The sequence below is a fragment of the Lipotes vexillifer genome, unplaced genomic scaffold (genome assembly GCF_000442215.2).
Source record: "Lipotes vexillifer unplaced genomic scaffold, Lipotes_vexillifer_v1.1 scaffold690, whole genome shotgun sequence".
Taxonomy (NCBI): Eukaryota; Metazoa; Chordata; class Mammalia; order Artiodactyla; family Lipotidae; genus Lipotes; species Lipotes vexillifer.
The window spans coordinates 4058176-4076558 of NW_006798376.1; the positions used below are offsets into that span (position 1 = coordinate 4058176).

General features: G+C 38.7%; 1 protein-coding gene across 1 annotated transcript; it reads left to right on the plus strand.

Annotated features, from left to right (window-relative positions):
• Positions 1-608: 608 nt before the first annotated feature.
• Positions 609-17725, plus strand: LOC103074853 (gastric triacylglycerol lipase). Its single transcript, XM_007470301.1, has 10 exons — positions 609-665; positions 3863-3971; positions 4183-4300; positions 5048-5246; positions 6317-6426; positions 10540-10676; positions 12465-12611; positions 13778-13849; positions 14259-14330; positions 17356-17725. The coding sequence occupies exons 2-10, from the start codon at positions 3870-3872 to the stop codon at positions 17590-17592; spliced, it is 1194 nt and encodes a 397-aa protein (XP_007470363.1). The 5' UTR covers positions 609-665; positions 3863-3869; the 3' UTR covers positions 17593-17725.
• Positions 17726-18383: the final 658 nt, after the last annotated feature.

An 18383-nucleotide genomic window follows, 5' to 3' on the forward strand; every position in this document is an offset into this window, starting at 1 on the left:
AATACGAGTTTGAACACACTAGAGAGATCCCGGTATACCAGTGCTGCCCCTGTACTGTATTGTACACATAACATTTTGGTTAAGGTGGTAGACCTCCTATTAAGTGTTCTTAATAAAACAAAATTTCAATAAATAAATAAATAAAACTTCATTTTTTCACATGTGCAATACCTGGTATTAGTTATTTCATAATTTAGGCAAAAACAACCATCAAAACCTTTTGATAAAAGTTGTTTTTCTCTCAAATTTTGAAAAGTATGCCAGGGGGTCATACGGACTGTTTTAAGGTAAATATGATTCTGTATGTGTTCAAGTGCTCCTACCCAAGTGTGGGGAAAAAATTGATAACTGCCAGAATCAAGAAAACTCAGAGAATGAGGATGTTGGAGGCAGAGTTTCAGGAGGTGACAAATCAAAAAGAATGAACCTCTAAGGATGTATTGGAACCATATCCTCTTGTGAATTTACTGCTTATGCAATATTTGACTTGCCATTTGGCAAATATGAGAGTTCACTGGAAATGCAGTGACTTCACATTTTTAGGAAAGGTCACCCAAAACACACACATGTACGCCTATATATATATGGGTATTTAGTGAGAGAGAGAAGGAAGAAGAGAATTAAGTTCTTCATTTACCTTCAAGAAAGCATTCAGTGTGGTGACAGTGAGTATGACTCTCTGGTGTTATAAAGTTGACTTAATATACTTCAAAATTAATATATTTATATGTTTTGTGAACTTTATTTCTACCTTAGGTAAAATATAATTTTCCATTGAATTTTTTAACCTTGATTATATGTATCTAAAAATTTTTTTTCTAGGAAGTTTCTTCTCTCTTTTTCTCCTTTGGGGGTTGATTTCAGGACATCTGAAAAAAAGAAAGAACAAGCAATGCTCTGAATGTATAACAGGAACAGGCTGTATTACCAATGGTCTCTACCTCCTCACTATGCAGTTTCTAACTTGAAATCAAACCTGACTGTTTCTCAAACCAATATGGGTAGAATGGTACTCCATTCACGATCTCTATGGGAAGTGGCAAGGAGTTTGAAAACATATTCAGTATTTATTAACATATTCAGTATTTATTAACAATGTATGTGGGGTATTTTGGAAAAATTCATTTATTTTAGTAATTCAAATAACATTCAAGGAATGTTTATGGTGTTTATAGTTATGAAAAAAGGCCAGTTTGGCAGACTTGACCAGATTAGGTCCCTCACAGTCACCAATCCTAGTATCTTATATAAATATCTTTCTCCTTCACTTTCCCCCTCTCACCCCTACCTCTTACCTTCCTTCCTGCCTTCTCTCCTAGTCTTCCTCTACCGTCAAAACCTGAGAGCTTTGAATTGAGCTTTTTACAGCCTTGGTCAAAACAACATACACAAATTTGTTTCTTAGGGAACAAATAATCCTAATAAGCCTTGCTGAGGTTCATATAGTGAATGAGAAATAATTTTTATTTTAATTTTTGGTAAAAGATAACAGGCCATAGGTGGCTCTTAGGAATAGTGGGGCCAGTCAATTTAAATTTAATTTTAGCTGTTAGTTAGAAAGTATGAGGCTAACCAAGAGACTTATTAGGTTTGAGGAGTACTACTAATAGTATAAGTAATTTTCATTTATTGAGCAGCAAATGTTTATGGAGCCAAGGACTGAGCAGGGTGCTATATAGCTACCTTGGTACCTAGTCATCCTTCTGTTTGACTATACCTAAAGCTTCAGTTTATCTATGGGATTTTAAGAGCAAGCACATAGGTCCTGAGTACACCTGAAGTAGAAGGGAATGAGAAATGCATGGACAGTACAGGTAAGAGAGCAAGTAGAAAGAGCTGGTACTGCTGAACTATCACTACATTGTAAGTCTCTTGAAGGCAGAGAACATGCCATTCCTTCATGTATCCCTCAGGCTAACCTTTTCCTTGTCGAATAAACATGTCAAGTTCAGAGCAGAAGACTGCAGCTGTGGAAACTACAGCCACAATTGAATATGATGGCTTCAAATAGAGGGTAGGGAAAATAAAAGTCTGAAACTTTGAAAACATTACAAGGTTGCAAATGGAGAATTTCCAAGGTCGGGGTGGGAGCAGGATTATGCTAGTGCAGGCATCCCTTAGGAAAAATATCCATTAGGGAGAGGGGAAGAGTTGATGGAGATCTTTGCAGTAGGAATTGAGAGGAATCAGAACACCTAGAAGTTCAAAACAGAGCAATGGTCACTGATTAAGTAGTATGCATCATGTGTAGTATAGCGAGTGAACAAGAGTTATTTAATAGGTCATCTCTGAATCCAGATACTTTAAGGAAATAATATAAAAATTTCCCTGTATTGTCATTGTCTGAGTAACATTTAGTCTGCCATTCTGCGGGAATTAAAGGAAGTTCTTACATACAAAACAGACAGATGTCCCTGTTTTATTCACAGTTTCAAAAAAGACGATCATTCCAGGTATTAATTTTCTCTCCCTTTTCTGACAGATGGTGTATCACTTTCCTAGGACTGCCAGAACAAAGTACCACAACTGGGTGGCTTACAATAACAGAAAATTATTGTCTTACATTTGGGGAGGTCTATAAATCTAAAATCAAGGTGTCTGAAGGGCCATGTTCCCTCCGGAACGAGTGGAGGAATCCTTCATTGCTGCTTCCTAGTTTCCGGTGGTTGTCCAGCAGACTCTTTTGCCCCTTGGCTCGCAGCTGAATAGCTTCAATCTCTGCCTTTATTGTCACATGGTATTCTCTCAGTGTGTCTCTGTCTTCACATGGCTATCTTCTTAAAAGGAGACCACTCATATTGGATTAAGTGTTCACCCTACTCCTGTATTTCCTCATCTTAACTTAAATTATGTCTTTAATAACCCTATTTCCAAATTCAGTGACATTCGGAGGTATTGAGCTGAGGACCTGAACATATCTATTTTTCGGGTTGTCAGGGGGAAACCAACTCAAACCATAACAGATTGTTAATGGTAGCTCTGACATCAAGGCTACAAGGGTAGGTTGATAAACAAAAGGTCCTTTGGGAAAATAGAATCATGTACAAAGCTGAATAAATTACCAGAATAGCAGAAGTATTATAAAAACCTACTAATTGACAAAGTGATGAGAAACAAGGAGAACAATAGGACAAATAAGGTAATAAATGGAAAATCTATGAAGCAAATAGCAAAGCAGCTCAATATCATGACTTTATGTTATATTGTAACATTTACTACATGCAAATTTTTTTTATTCTCCTGTCAATTTGTTTAGATTATTATTAAAGTGAAGGTACAACATTTTGAAACTCAGGTAGAGATTTTGCAGACACTCATGACTAAGGCTAGAAACCTGGTTTGAGAAATGGGTTGGAAGGACAGACAATCCTGGGGAGGTGAGCAGACAGGACTACACTGCTGAGTCCATTATGATGGGGCACAATGTGGGGCTGGACTCCTGCCCTCCACCTGCCCCATGCCCCAGCCCCCCAGCCCTCTCCCTGTGACAGGCAGGCCTGAGAGTGTCCTTCCCGTGGTTTTGATCACATGGGAACCCACAGGTTCCAGACAGAAGTCAAAGTCCTTCCTTGATGAAGCCTTGATGAGGGATCCTGGACTGGACATGCCTTTTTCAGGGCTTTGGTCTTCATCTGAGCACATGACGCACTCCACTGCAGGATTCTTTACACATCTGTCTCTCTCCTCACAATGTGGTGAGTTCTCTGAAGACAAGACCCTGTTGGATCTCATATACCAAGCACTGGATTCGCGGACCCAGGTTCTCCTGCCATCTGCCAACCTTGATCCCTCTGTGGCAAGTCCTTGTTCTCAGGCTCTCCTTAAACACAAACATCATGCAATAACTTTTTTCCCCTAATAGGTTGAAAATGTGGTGGCTACTTGTAACAATGTGTTTCATCCACATGTCCGGAAATTCATTTTGTTTCCTTGGGAAAAAAGCGATGAACCCTGAAGCCAATATGAATATTGTAAGTTATTCATATCACTAATATTTAAAAAACAACACTTCCAAAGATATTGACATTATTGCTCTCATTAATTCTTTATGATTTATTATAAAGTCTGAAAGATTTCTTTACATAGTACATGTTACCCCAACCAATAAGAAATTCTATTTTAAGAATCAAAAGTGGCCAAGTATACTCATGAAGCTAAATGTTTTGTCTTTTCTGCATTCAGAGTCAGATGATTTCCTACTGGGGTTACCGAAATGAAATGCATAAAGTTATAACTGCAGATGGTTACATCCTTCAGCTCTACCGGATTCCTCATGGGAAGAATGATGCTAATCATTTAGGTAGGATTGGTGTGAGGGGAAAAAATGAGTGTCTCAAATCCTGAATCAAATACATTCCAGTCAAAAATATTCTAATCAGGGCTTCCCTGGTGGCGCAGTGGTTGAGGGTCCGCCTGCCGATGCAGGGGACACGGGTTCGTGCCCCGGTCCGGGAAGATCCCACATGCCACAGAGCGACTGGGCCCGTGAGCCATGGCCGCTGAGCCTGCGCGTCCGGAGCCTGTGCTCCGCAACAGGAGAGGCCACAACAGTGAGAGGCCCGCGAACCCAAAAAAAAAAAAAATTCTAATCATAAAACACTAGATTAAGTTACTCAAATAAAACCTGAACCGCCTTGGTCTCTGAGATTAAGCTGAGTGTCTGAGTGATACCAGATTTACATTGGTTTCTCGGATGTAAAGCACACTGGCCCATGATTTTAGTTTGTCGTGCTGGGTGGAAACTCAGAGCCCCTGAATAGAAGACCCACTTAATTAACATAATGCTGAATTTCCTTAGAATATAATTTTTTCAATAGCTTTTGAGGTTTAATTGGCATACAATCAACTGCTCATATTTAAAGTGTACAATTTGACATGTTTTTTCATCTGAGAAACTGTCACCACAATTAAGATAACGTATTCAGAAATATTCACCTCACCAAGCAAACTTTTTTAATTCTAATCATATAAAAGCCTGTTTCTATCTTCATGCTTATCTGAGAAAAAGGAGTGAGTTTATAAAGATTTTAACAATTTTCTTCTTTAGGTCAGAGACCTGTTGTGCTTCTGCAGCATGGTTTCCTAGCATCGGCCACAAATTGGATTGCCAACCTACCCAGCAACAGCCTGGGCTTCCTCCTGGCAGATGCTGGATATGATGTGTGGCTGGGAAACAGCAGAGGAAATACCTGGGCCAGGACAAATTTATACTATTCACCAGACTCGGCTGAATTCTGGGCTTTCAGGTAAAGAAAAGGGACGATTGAAAATAAATATTGAGTTAAAAACATGGGTATTCACTGCTTCCAGTCTAGCCTCATTTTAACAAATTACACTCCAAATAGGAGAAGGAAGTCATCTTCATTCTAATCCATTTTTGGATTCTTCCTTACACCTCATTCCAAGGGTAGCCTTTCCTCCAAACTGTCTGTGATCCCAGTAACCATTGTTACGGGATTCCCTAAATATGCTTTTCCACAAGGAATGAGCGAAATGACTGAAGCAAGGAAATTTGCTGCCCCCAGCAGATTCTGAAGGAATATCCACAAGGATTACTAGAAGGTTAAGCCCAGTTGGGGTTCATGAACAGCACCTGTCATCATCAGTATTCAAGTGGGGGTGGGGAAGACAATGAAATTCTGACACCATGGGGAGATTATCAAAGATTTCCTCTCACTGGCCCTCTTGTGCCTTATTCCTAGAAATTACTAATGGAAGTGGAGAAGAGAATTTGCCTGATGACGATGAGGTGCAAAGGTGCTCTTAGAAGTTCCAGGAAGTGAAAGAAGCTCGTGTGTCCCGAGTGTAGCGAGGAAGAGGGCGAGTGAGAGGAGAGGAGACTAGAGATGCTGACAAGGGCCAGATCAGGCCAGGCTGCATAGGCCTTGGTGAAGGCCTTGGAGCTCATTCTAAGTGTAATGAGAAGCTTCTGGAAAGTTTTCAACAGGGCAGTGGCATAGCCTCTTCTCATTTTCAAAGGGTTATTCTAGCTGATTTTTCTGTGGCAGTGGAACACAACATACAAATGATTATTAAATCTGACATTCAGGTTCAAGGGTAGAAGTATTCCCCAGCTACAGCTACTATTGTGTTTGGATTAAACTGTAGCTGTAATGCTGTGCTTCAGAAATGATGTCAGCTGTTTATGAGAAGCCACCCCAAAGAGCCCCTGACACTCACTAACAGTCTATAAGCAACAATGCTTAGAGAATCTAGTTTTCTATTTTTCAAAGGAAACCTTACCTTAAATAAGTTGACTTATAGAAAGTATAGCGAGGAAATGCATTCAATTTTATTTTGTCTTTTTTTCTTGCAGCTTTGATGAAATGGCTAAATATGACCTTCTATCCACAATCAACTTCATTTTAAGTAAAACTGGACAGGAGAAGCTACACTATGTTGGCCATTCCCAGGGCACCACCATTGGTAGGTAACAGCAGTTAGCAGGTAGTTTAGTTCATATAGACCCCTTTTATGCAGACATGCTGGTCATGCTAATTGCTTTCCATTCATTATATAATGTCTACAGCAGCCCAGTGATATAAGACCATTATTATTCCTACTGTATATATAGTGAAACTAAAGAGCAGATTTGTAAATAAATAGATCGTGTAAGGTAACACAGTTATTACAAATAGGGTAGCTCAGATACCAGGTCAGGAAATCTGACACCCAAGCCAATGCTCTGAAACTTTGTACCACACAGGCTCTGGTCTCAGTTTATTCCATTCATTCAACCATATTTATGGGGCACCTATAATGTATCCTAAGAATACCGCAAAAATTAAATAGTTTAAAATCTCTGTCTTCCTACTACTTATACTCTAGCAGGAGAAGGTAGAGAAAATAATAAAAAGTAAAATACATACTATGCTAGATAATGATAATACTATGAAGAGAAAAATAAATCAGGGGGTCAGATTAGGGAGCATCAGAGGGGTACACAGCAATTTTATACCAGAAACACCACCAAATACTTTCTAAGTAAACGTGAAGGAAGTCAGTGAGCCAAGCTCATACCTGGAAGACTGATATTCCAGGAAGAGGGAACAGATAGAACAAAAGATCTGACGCTACAGCACATGTAGCATATTCAAGGAACAGCAATGAGGCTGTTCATTGTGTGGATGAATCAGATTGAGAGAGACAAAGATGAGTTGGGTGGGAGTGGTGAGGAGGGCCGCCTATTCAGGGCTTTTGAGGCTGTTGTAGGGATTTTTGCTTTCTCTCTGAGTGAAAAGGAAACCATAGAAAAGTTTGAGTAGAGGAGTTACATGATCTGACATGTTAGCAGGATCCTTCCGGTTGTTGAAGGAAAACAGGGCTGGAGCAGAGAAAGCAGTCACTGAACTCTTCCTGTAACCCAGGGGAGAGATGATAGTGACCCAGAAGAGGGGGTGGTAAAGATACCTGGTTAGGTTCTAGACATATTTTCTATATATATATATATATATATATATATATATATATATATATATATATGTATGTATATATATATATAGAGAGAGAGCGGGGGTGGGGTGGGGGGGCAACCAGCAGAATTTGCTTATGTAATGGATATGGAGTGTAAGAGAAAGAGGAGTCAAGGATGACACCACGATTTATGGCCAGAGCACTGGGATGATGGAGATGCCATTAGCGAAGACGAGGGAGACAGTAAGAACAGCTGAGGTGGTGGGGAGAGCAGGGCCTCAGTTCTGGACCCAAGTGTTAGGTGCTATTGGAGATCCAAGTGGAACATCAAGCAGTCAACTGTAGATACAAATCTGGAGTTTAGGAGGGAAGATTGGGCTGAAAATACAAAATGTGAATCATCAGTACATGAGACAGGATGCAATAACCAAAGAATTGTGCTCAGACAGAAAAGAGGAGGATTCCAAACACTAAGGCCTGGGCCACAATTGATTTGGAAGATGAGGACGAATCAAGTGAATAAACTGGAAAATAATGGTGACTGTGGTGTAAGGGAAGCCAGGAATGTCTAGAGAAAGTGTTATTAGGAAAATACTGCAGTCAACTGTGGAAGAGGCTTCTTTGATCAATCGTGTGAAATGAAGTCTGAGAACTGACCCTTGGTTCTGGCAACCTAGAAGCCATAAGGGAACCTTTCTAACAGCAACTTTGGTGGAATGGTTGGGACAAAAGCATAATCAAGGAAATTTAAGAGACCATGAGAGAAACTGTAAAGGGAAGAGAAAGGATGAAAGCAGAACGGGGAATAGGGGATTATATGGGAGAAATAATGGTGTATTTTTTATGCTGATCCTCACTGTCAGCCAGTGACATTACTTCCTACTACAAATCTAAGCAATCCGAATGTCCATATCTGGACATATTCAGGAAAGTGGATGAAATAGTTGGTAGAAGCCTGTGGAAGTTCTCTTCCCATTGTTTGTTCATCCTAAAGCATGGATCCCACTTGTAGAATTTTAGACAGAAAAAAGTGTCAGTGAGGAAGAGCTTCCCAATGTTTCTGTCATTGTATAATATGTTATAGGCCCAAGGAGATGAGGATTTGTGCTTTTTTTTTTTTATTTAATAAAAGCACTTTTAGAGGAAAGGGCAAAAAAGCAGGACTAGGCAGAGGGAGAAGTTGGGCAGTGATGCAGTCCTCAAAAGTTCTCAGCCAGCTCTGTATGAGATGGCTCTTCAGAGTCTTCATCAGTGGGACTAGCTGGCTGGTCCTTTACCCATTTGTTGACCAGTCATTCAATGCAGGATGACCCAGGAAGGGACCTTGGGTTCTCTTGAGCAAATGCAAAATCAAAAGTCTCCCTGCAACTTCAGCTGAATAAATGCCTTGGACTCGAAGAGATATCAGGGCAGTGAAGAATAGCAACAAAACACATGGTTAACCATGGATTCAAATTCTTTGTTAAAAAGTGAGAAATGTTCTAGATTCCTAAAATTTACTCCTTTAGTTTCCAAAACTATCCAAAATTTAACCCTTTTGGATGGAAATCTACCTCAACTTATGACCAATGCCCCTGCTTTTTTAAATAGAACATGTTGAACATAGTTTAACTTTTTTTCAATGATATAGGGCTATAAAATGATTGCATTTAGCTGAAATGCAACAATTTCCTTAGGAGTTATTGATATCAATAGAATTGCTTGTCCTGACACAAAATAACTCCAACCTACCAGTCTCTTGAGTATTTAAATTTTGCACTTGTTTCATTTGAACTTCTTTTCATTCTTCTTTTTCACCATTGGACAGTTTGTCATTATGTCACCATACTCATAAATTTTGGGAAATATTTTCTGCCTTCTAATTTACATCTTCCAATCAATCTGCTGTGTACTTGAAAGTTAGATAAGTATCCTTGATAGAATTGTGTCTAAAGTGGGATTAAGTTTATTCTGAGAAGCCACCTGTCCTGACCCTATATGGACCCATGGACACCCACTCAGGCTCCTTGCGTGTGATTCTTGCTTACTCTGGGTGATCTGTTGGCTGATATCTGCAGAGTTAGGCAACCAGATAAAGAATCCCTTAATAAACAGAGTGCTCTTGGAAAGACCATTCTTCCTCCATTGGGGTCAGGCTGGATATTATGTAACTGAGGCCGTTGTATAAATTGGAAAAATTTTGTTTCAGGGCATTATTGAGTCTCGTCAATATGTCATTATTAACAGTAGGGAGAGATTGTCCTATGTAATTCAACTGTAAAGAATTTAAGTTGATAATTCTTTGATTAGAACCCAGTCTATTTATATGCTACTGTTCATGAAAACAATTAAAAGCAGACGAGCTGGGCTTCCCTGGTGGCGCAGTGGTTGAGAGTCTGCCTGCGGATGAAGGGGATACAGGTTCGTGTCCTGGTCCGGGAAGATCCCACATGCCGCGGAGAAGCGGGGCCTGTGAGCCATGGCTACTGAGCCCACATACCAAAAAAAGAAAAAAGCGGATGGGCTGAGAATGTTTATTGTATATAGATGTTGGAATTATCTCGGCTTCTCATTTGTCAAGCATTTACCATGTGACTAGTTCCTGGTAAATACTTTACATGATTCACCTCAAGTACTTCCTAAGCAACCCAAGGAAGCATTCATTATTATGTGCATTTTTAGATGAGGATACTAAGGCTCTTAGAGTTTAGGTGACTTTTCCAATGTCACAAAGCTAATAAATCACAGAACCAGGTTTCAAACTCTGTTTGGACACATTTCAGATTTGTGCTTTAACCTTTCCACTTATATACCCTACTCATATTAAATGTTAATTATCTCATTGTTATGAGATTAGATCATTTTAAACTGAACCAAACCTGTTGTAATATAACGTTTTTGTTACCACATGATTATTCTAAAGTTGGCTTATTTTCTAAAATCAGATAAAACAGTTTATTATAACTTTCAGAAAGTTCTACCCTCATGTTCCCAGAGAGAATCTATGAAAATAAAACAAATATACTAAAATCTGATCATTCTGTCGATTTCAGGTTGTCCCAGATGGCACCCTTAGTAAGTCCAAAGTAATGTCATATTGTAAAGCACACGCACACACACCTTTCACCTTTTGTTGCTCTTTTTCAGGTTTTATCGCCTTTTCTACAAATACCACGCTGGCTCAAAAAATCAAAGCCTTCTATGCATTAGCCCCAGTTGCCACGGTGAAGCATACCAAAAGCCTGTTGAACAAATTTGCACTCATTCCTCCCTTCCTCTTCAAGGTATGTGATTCCCTTTAACTGGGTCTAAGATATTAAATTGTGGATTTCAAAGTGATGGAAAGAGAACAAACACCTGGTGGACAATCATGTTTATATTCAAGGATGGAAATTAACATGTTTATATTATTTCTTGAATAGCACTGACCATGGTTGAATCCCCATTATAGTTTATGAGATCCCCACCGATTTCTTTATTCTCGATTACTTTGTGTGGATTAGCAATGCCTGGGAGAGTTTTTGCTCCTTCCATGGATGTTTCTTTACCAAGCACCCACACAGGTCTTCAAGGCTGTGATTCTCCCCCAAGACCAGGGGAAGGGAAATAAAAGCAGAAGAGTCAAGTGAGAAGCCTAAACCACATGGTCCAAGAAAAGTGGGAAGAAAAAGGATAGGAAAGAAAAGGAAGGGAAGGGAAAAGGAGAGAGAGGGGGAAGAGAGCAATGGTGACGTGAGGCAAGGACTTGGAGACCCTTTATCATATACTCTTGGCTTTCCAAGCCTTTTCCTAAGAGTTCCTTCCTCTTTAAATGGGGATTTCATAGGACAGTAGCATAGATTTCAATAAACTGTAAATATTATGGAGGCATATACATGGTAAGGAATTAATAATCTTTCCTTTTTCCAGTGTTCAATCACTGACTTCTCCCACCCACCGAAACCAACACATACACAGTCTCCTTTAGGAGAACAGTTTACCTCAGGCTACAAAACTTAATGATGCCATTTTCTTCTGTGGTTGAGTGCTATTCTTTTTTATTTTTTTAATTTTTTCACTCAATTAACACGCATGCCTAAAATCTAAGAGATTTTACCTACAGACCAACTACATTTGTAAAGCTTTTACTCAAAATGTAAAATTGTGTGATGACCCTGAGTACGTTTACAGGTTGCATTGATTCAGAAATTGTTTGTTTCTTACTCATATTCAGATTTTCTGACAGGCAATGTAGAGAGAGGTTTTTCAAAAAGCATTAGACCTTAGGTCAGAGGCTTGAGGCTCAGATCAAGATTCTAGCTGTAATCCAGGTCTCGCTAGACCAAGATCCTGACTATTCATTAGCCTTATGTTCTCACATATAAAATGGGGATAACAGGGTACAAACTACCAGTTAAAAAATAAGTAAGTCACATGGATATAATGTATAGCACAAGGAATAGAGTTAATACTTTATAATAACTTTGTATGGGGTATAATTTTGAAAATATGGAGTCTCTATATTGTACACCTGAAACTAACATAATATTGTAAGTCAACTATACTTCAATTAATTAAATAAAATGGGGATAACAAAGTGTCTACTTATTTTAAGAACAATTAGGGTGTGTCCTTTCAATTTTTAAACTACCAAGCCTCTTTGTCTTCTTAAAGGTTTTGCTGAAAATATGGTTTAGAAGTCACCATTTCCCCTCCTGATTTTTTTTTTTATTATTTATTGCTAAAATCACACATCTTGGCACTTAATTATGATATTCTACCATGTTGTTTTATGAGTTTATTCCCTAACTCCTATGACCCCAACTAGACTGTATAAGACTGTGTCTTATACTTCTCAGCAGCCAGTGCAGTTCTCAATGCAGCAATTAATACTCAATACTCATACCTGCCCTGTCCATTCCATATCTTTATTGTAGGGATTCAATGAGAGAGAGTATTTAAACCTCTTAAGACAACATATAGAAGTATGAAAATATAATGTCTATTCCCATTTGTACCAGTAAACAAGACAAATTAATGTCTTTTCTGCAGCTTGTTATTTGCAAATCTTTAATGATGCTTTTATTTTTTAGATTCTATTTGGTAACAAAATGTTCTACCCACACAATGTTTTGGAAAAATTTCTTGGTGCTGAAGTGTGCGCCCATGAGATACTGGATGTCCTTTGTAGGAATGCCTTGTTTGCCATGACTGGATTTGATAATAAAAACTTGAACACGGTTTGTATGCATTGAAATTTCTATTCTGAATATTTTGAGAAATCCTCGTGATTACTTGTCTCATCATCACTTAGGAATGGTACTTTATTAGAACCAGGAGTCACTTCAGAATTCTGTCCATGACATGCAGATAAGCCCAAGAGAAATCACAAGTCATTGCTCCCAGTTTTGTAGCCTCCATGTTTCTTCCATCACCTCATTGTGCCCTGAAGTAAACAGCTTGCAGGAAAAACAAAACAAAACAAAAAACTCCCTACTCACTTCTGATCACCTGAATAATTGGTGTGACATTTAAATTCTGTGAGCGGAGGCAGTGAACCAAGTTGTCAGGTTCCTCTGTAGGAAAAATACGTCTAGATATTGAATATTACTTAAAATTTTTTTTTTTCATTTTTGCGGTACGTGGGCCTCTCCCATTGCAGAGCACAGGCTCCGGACGCGCAGGCCCAGCAGCCATGGCTCACGGGCCCAGCGGCTCCGCGGCATGTGGGATCCTCCCGGACCGGGGCACGAACCCGTGTCCCCTGCATCGCAGGCGGACCCCCAACCACTGCGCCACCAGGGAAGCCCCTACTTTAAATATTTTTAATGCTGATAGTCATCTCAATAAACTTTCTAAAACTTGTTTCAGAGCATTTATGTAAGATCTTGTCCACACTCTTTACCTTCTATTTCATTTGCTTTGCACCAAGTGGATGTTTAAAAGCACATATGACAAAACACAGTATCAGAAAGTAGTTAAGAATATGGATTCAGGGTAAGAGCCTAAATTCAAATCCTATCTTTGCAGCGCACTTGAACTCCATCTTGATTTCCTTATCCATGAAATGAGTTGTTGTGAAGATTAAATGAGCTAACATATATAAAATATATAGAACATAGTACAAAACAACGCTCATAGTATATCATGTTTTGCTACTAATAGTATTATACACTGACACCTATTCTCCCTCAAAATTGTTTAGTTTAGTTATATACCCTCAAAATTAGCCCATATAATCAGTTTGCAAGCCATAAAGTGATGTACAACTTTTTTGCTCATATTCTGCCAGTAATGCTGCCCATAAAACTTGATCTGGATCAGAAAAATTTAAGTCTTAGATGTTTGTGACAAACTGAACATACATCTAAGTGCACATGTGTGTGCTTGTGTGTTTGCTTTCTAGAGTCGCTTTGATGTGTATCTAGCACATAATCCAGCAGGAACTTCAGTTCAAAACGCCCTCCACTGGAGTCAGGTATCATTTCAAGCTGCTAAAACTTTTTTTGTGGGCCTAAACCATTAACAATTTACCTAAAGCACAGTCTTAAAATATTCTGTCAAATGCTTCTAAAAGGGAATTTTTCTGGCACGTGACTACAAGATGAAAATATCTATCAATCCATGTGAATGAAAATCCTACAAAAAACAGGTGCTTTGGGTAACAAGAAATAAATGATGATTATGACTTGAAATTATTTCAAGCAAAGCTGCACTTAAACTGGAATAAATTGTTGTGGAGGATTAATAGTCTATTTTTGGAATGAGAAAAAAAATTTAAATAATATTTAAATTAAAAGTAAACTACTTGGAAAAGTTGGCATTTTATTATTTAGATAGCCAAGTGACTTTTTAATTTCCTGGTGTCTTTAATTTCTCTACATTAGGCTGTTAAGTCTGGGAAATTCCAAGGTTTTGACTGGGGAACCCCAACTCAGAATCTACTGCATTATAACCAGGTAAGCATCTTAAGTTGAGGTTATTTGCATTTTGAAAGACAAAGATATGAAAAGTTAAAGATGAAATTATGATAACTTTGCAGGTATTTTCCAAAGGAATGTTGTTGCCTAGACCTAGCCTTAAGGAAATTATAAAGTAGATGACTCTGTCCTTTGAGGCTTTTTGTCATGTGGAACATCACACTGGTCTCTAATTCTTCCACTGAGCCTTTACGCTCCAGTGTCTGTGCTCATTCAAGCTGCCCTCAAAGTACCACACCACTGCAGTGAGAACCTTCTAGATCTTATCACCCCTCACTGCATTAGACAGATCTGCCCTGTATCCCAGACCCCCGGCATGCTGTCTTCTCCTTTCCAAAGTGCAACTAACCGTTATAATAAACCAGTAACTCCTTTTTTTTTTTTTTTTTTGGCTGCTATGTGAGGCTTACCAGATCTTAGTTCCCCCACCAGGGATCAAACCCAGGCTCCTGGCAGTGACAGTGCAGAGTCTTAACCACAGGGCCACCAGGGAATTCCCTAAACCAATAACTCTAACTGTTCATGGGATAGAGCTGGAATCTCTGGTCTTCTTAAACAATTTCCTATCCTTTGTTGATGGCCAGAGAAGTTTTCTCACCATATTCCCAGACATAAAAGAAGGATAGTATGCTTGCAGTTCAAGGCTGGAAATATTTTTCAGCAGACAAGAGCCTTGTATGCAGGTAGATATATTGAGCATTCCTCCTACTTGTAGTACAAAGAAGCCAGGCTTTGGAGTCCATCGTACCTGAAGTTAATATAAGTTGAGACAGTAACTTTTCATCTCTCCACCCAGACTCAGGGAGTTATTGACAGTAATTAATGGGTAATGTCAGCTCAGGATACACTCTCAGATTGTCACAGGCTAATTTTGAATGAGAGAATTGCTCTGTGTTTTTTTGGTAATTCTTTCCCCTTCTACTTCATCCCATGTCCAATTTTTCCAACCAAGTAACAACCCTATTAATTTTCATCTGCTTCAATGACTCAGTATCTACAAGGGATTTATATCTTTTCACCACAATGTCTTTTGTGTGAAAAAGATGGCCCAGACTCCTTGTTTTTACATCTCTGATGTCTTTAAAGAGGTTTTCTGAACACAATCAGATCAAACATTTGTTGTAAAGACTTTTCCCCCCAACCATCACAACCTCAAACCCCCCAGACACAGACTCTATCTTTCTACCGGGCTCTAATAACAGTAATCAGAGACTCCGTCTTGAAGGGCCAAGTTGGGCCTGAAACACCCACTCCCAATTCCATTCTCCGTTCAACCAAGCCAAACTCAGGATGGTTTCAACTGACTGAGGGAGTGACACTAATTTAAGAGCCAGAAGCTAGGTTCTGGAAAACACTTTGAATAGTGGAATATGAGCAAAGAAAAGTAGGTTTATTCTTATAGATATTCTCCACAATTTTCCTTTTTCTTCAACATATAAAGGAATATAGTAAAGTATTAAAATACTATGAAAAATTGCATATAATAAAATATTTTTCTTTGGTGAATTGGCTATTACATAAGGATAAAGAAAATATTCGTATATTGGATTAGAATTCTTGAGAATATCATCTTTAAAAACTAACAAAATTCTCTGTGAACTGTGGGAAAGTTAGCGGTGATTCTCTTGCCCCCTTGGCCTGCTTTATGAATCTCTTTAAAATCTTTGTGTGAATGGAGATTTTGTAGAAATAGGAAATGGGGCTACTGATAGATTTTTCTCAGAATTTGAATGTATATTTAGTAAAATCAGGCAAGTATTTAACAAATACAGCTCCTTAAATGAAATGATTACCTATGGAATGACTATACTGGGAGGCCATACAAAGCCAAAATAAATGACTCAGGATATTTTGAGTAACTATTTGTGTAGAAACTATCTATCACAGTTAAAATTCAGTCACCTTCACTTCCTTCAGCTTGAGTCGAAATCTAAGTTTTTCCTTTGTAAGAATTATCATCTAAAGCCCACCTATTCAAAGCATGGTCCAGGACCAGCAGCCTCAGCATCGTCTGGGAATGCAGAATCTAGACTCTTCCTCCAGATATACTGGATCAGATTCTTCATTTTATTAAGATCCCCTAGTGATTCACAGGGCCTTTAGAATTTGAGAAGCACTGATTTAAAACATTGCATCCACGTTCCTCTGTGGATAAAGGTAACTGTGAGCGATAATTGTTAAGATTTACTTATGAAACTGGGTCATGCCACTTGTGACAACATGGATGGACCTTGAGGATATTATGCTACATGAAATAAGTTAGACACAGACAGGTAAATATTGTATGATCTCACTTACGTGTGGAATCTAAAAAAAAAAATTAAAAACCTCATAGATACGGAAAACAGATTGGTGGTTGCCAGAGGCATGGGCAAAATGGGTAAAGGTGGTCAAAAAGTATGAACTTCCAGTTATAAAATAAGTACGACCTGGAGATGTAATGTACAGCATGGTAACTATAGATAATAATACCGTACTGTATATTTGAAAGTTGCCAAGAGGGTATATCTTAAAAGCTCTCATTGGGCTTCCCTGGTGGCGCAGTGGTTGAGAGTCCGCCTGCCGATGCAGGGGACACGGGTTCGTTCCCCAGTCCGGGAAGATCCCACATGTCGTGTAGCAGCTGGGCCCGTGAGCCATGGCCACTGAGCCTGCGGGTCTGGAGCCTGTGCTCCGCAACAGGAGAGGCCACAACAGTGAGAGGCCCGCATACCGCAAAAAAAAAAAACCACTCTCATTACAAATATATATATTAAAAAACTACATGTGCTGGTAGATGTTAACTAGATTTATTGTGGTTATCATTTCACAATGTATACATCTATGGAATCATTGTAGTGCACCTGCAACTAGTATAATGCTATATATCAATTATATCTCAATTTTTAAAAAACTAGGTTAATGATATCTAATCTACCCACTGAGTAAGCATTGAGTTTCAAGTGCAGTTACTTATAAAAACTCTGATTCTTAAAACTCTGATTCCTTTCCTCTGGTGTTTTAGGCCACACCTCCCAACTACAATTTGACAGCCATGGATGTACCAATTGCAGTATGGAGTGGTGACAATGACCTGTTGGCTGACCCTCAGGATGTTGATCTTTTGCTTCCAAAACTGTCTAATCTCATTTACCACAAGGAAATTCCTACTTACAATCACTTGGACTTTATCTGGGCAATGGATGCACCTCGAGAAGTTTACAATGAAATCATTTCTATGATGGCAGAAGATAAAAAGTAGTGCTGGATTTAAAGAATTATTCATTTACTTTTCCCAAAATGATTTCTTCTCTTCCACATAGTTTTCTGTACTGTTTTAAATGCAATGTTTCTTTCTGTAATTCTGACTTTCAAAATATATTAACATCAACAAACTTTTCATTGGTCATTTTTAATTGAAAAGAATTTTTTTTAATTAGATTTTTTTCACTTGAAAATTTATCTAGAAACTCTTGAGAGAACACAGTCTTGGGGAGGTGAAACTTCCCTTCCAATCCTCCCATTCAGTTTATCTTCTAAACTCCAGGTAGATAATGAGCAGTGAATCATGGGTGTTGCCAAAAGACAGTCTTGGGGTTGAGTATTGATATCTCGTATGCACAATTGAGATTGAGTAAATTGTTTTCTTTCTATTGTCTATTGTTGCTAAAGCTCAGTCTCTCCATCTGTGCTATGGGGATATCACTTGCTCTTTTGCTTGTTAAACTCCATGAAAAGGCAAATTAGACTGTAAATTGAATTGAGGTCAGCTCACTTTCCCTTTCTAGGGAGAAAAGAACAAGGGTAGCTTAGGGAGCAACAGTTCAGGAAGGTGGGAGGTAAAGGATTTCTTAACCTCAACATTATTGACATTTTTGGACAGATAATTTTTTTATTGTCCTGGACATTGTAGGATATTTTGCATCATCCCTGGCTTCTACTTACCAGATGCCTTGAGTACGCACACCCCCCAAGCTGTGCCTCACATATACCTCTTAACTTGCACCATCATACTGTTGCTCACATTCCCCTCCAAAATTCTTAATTTATTTT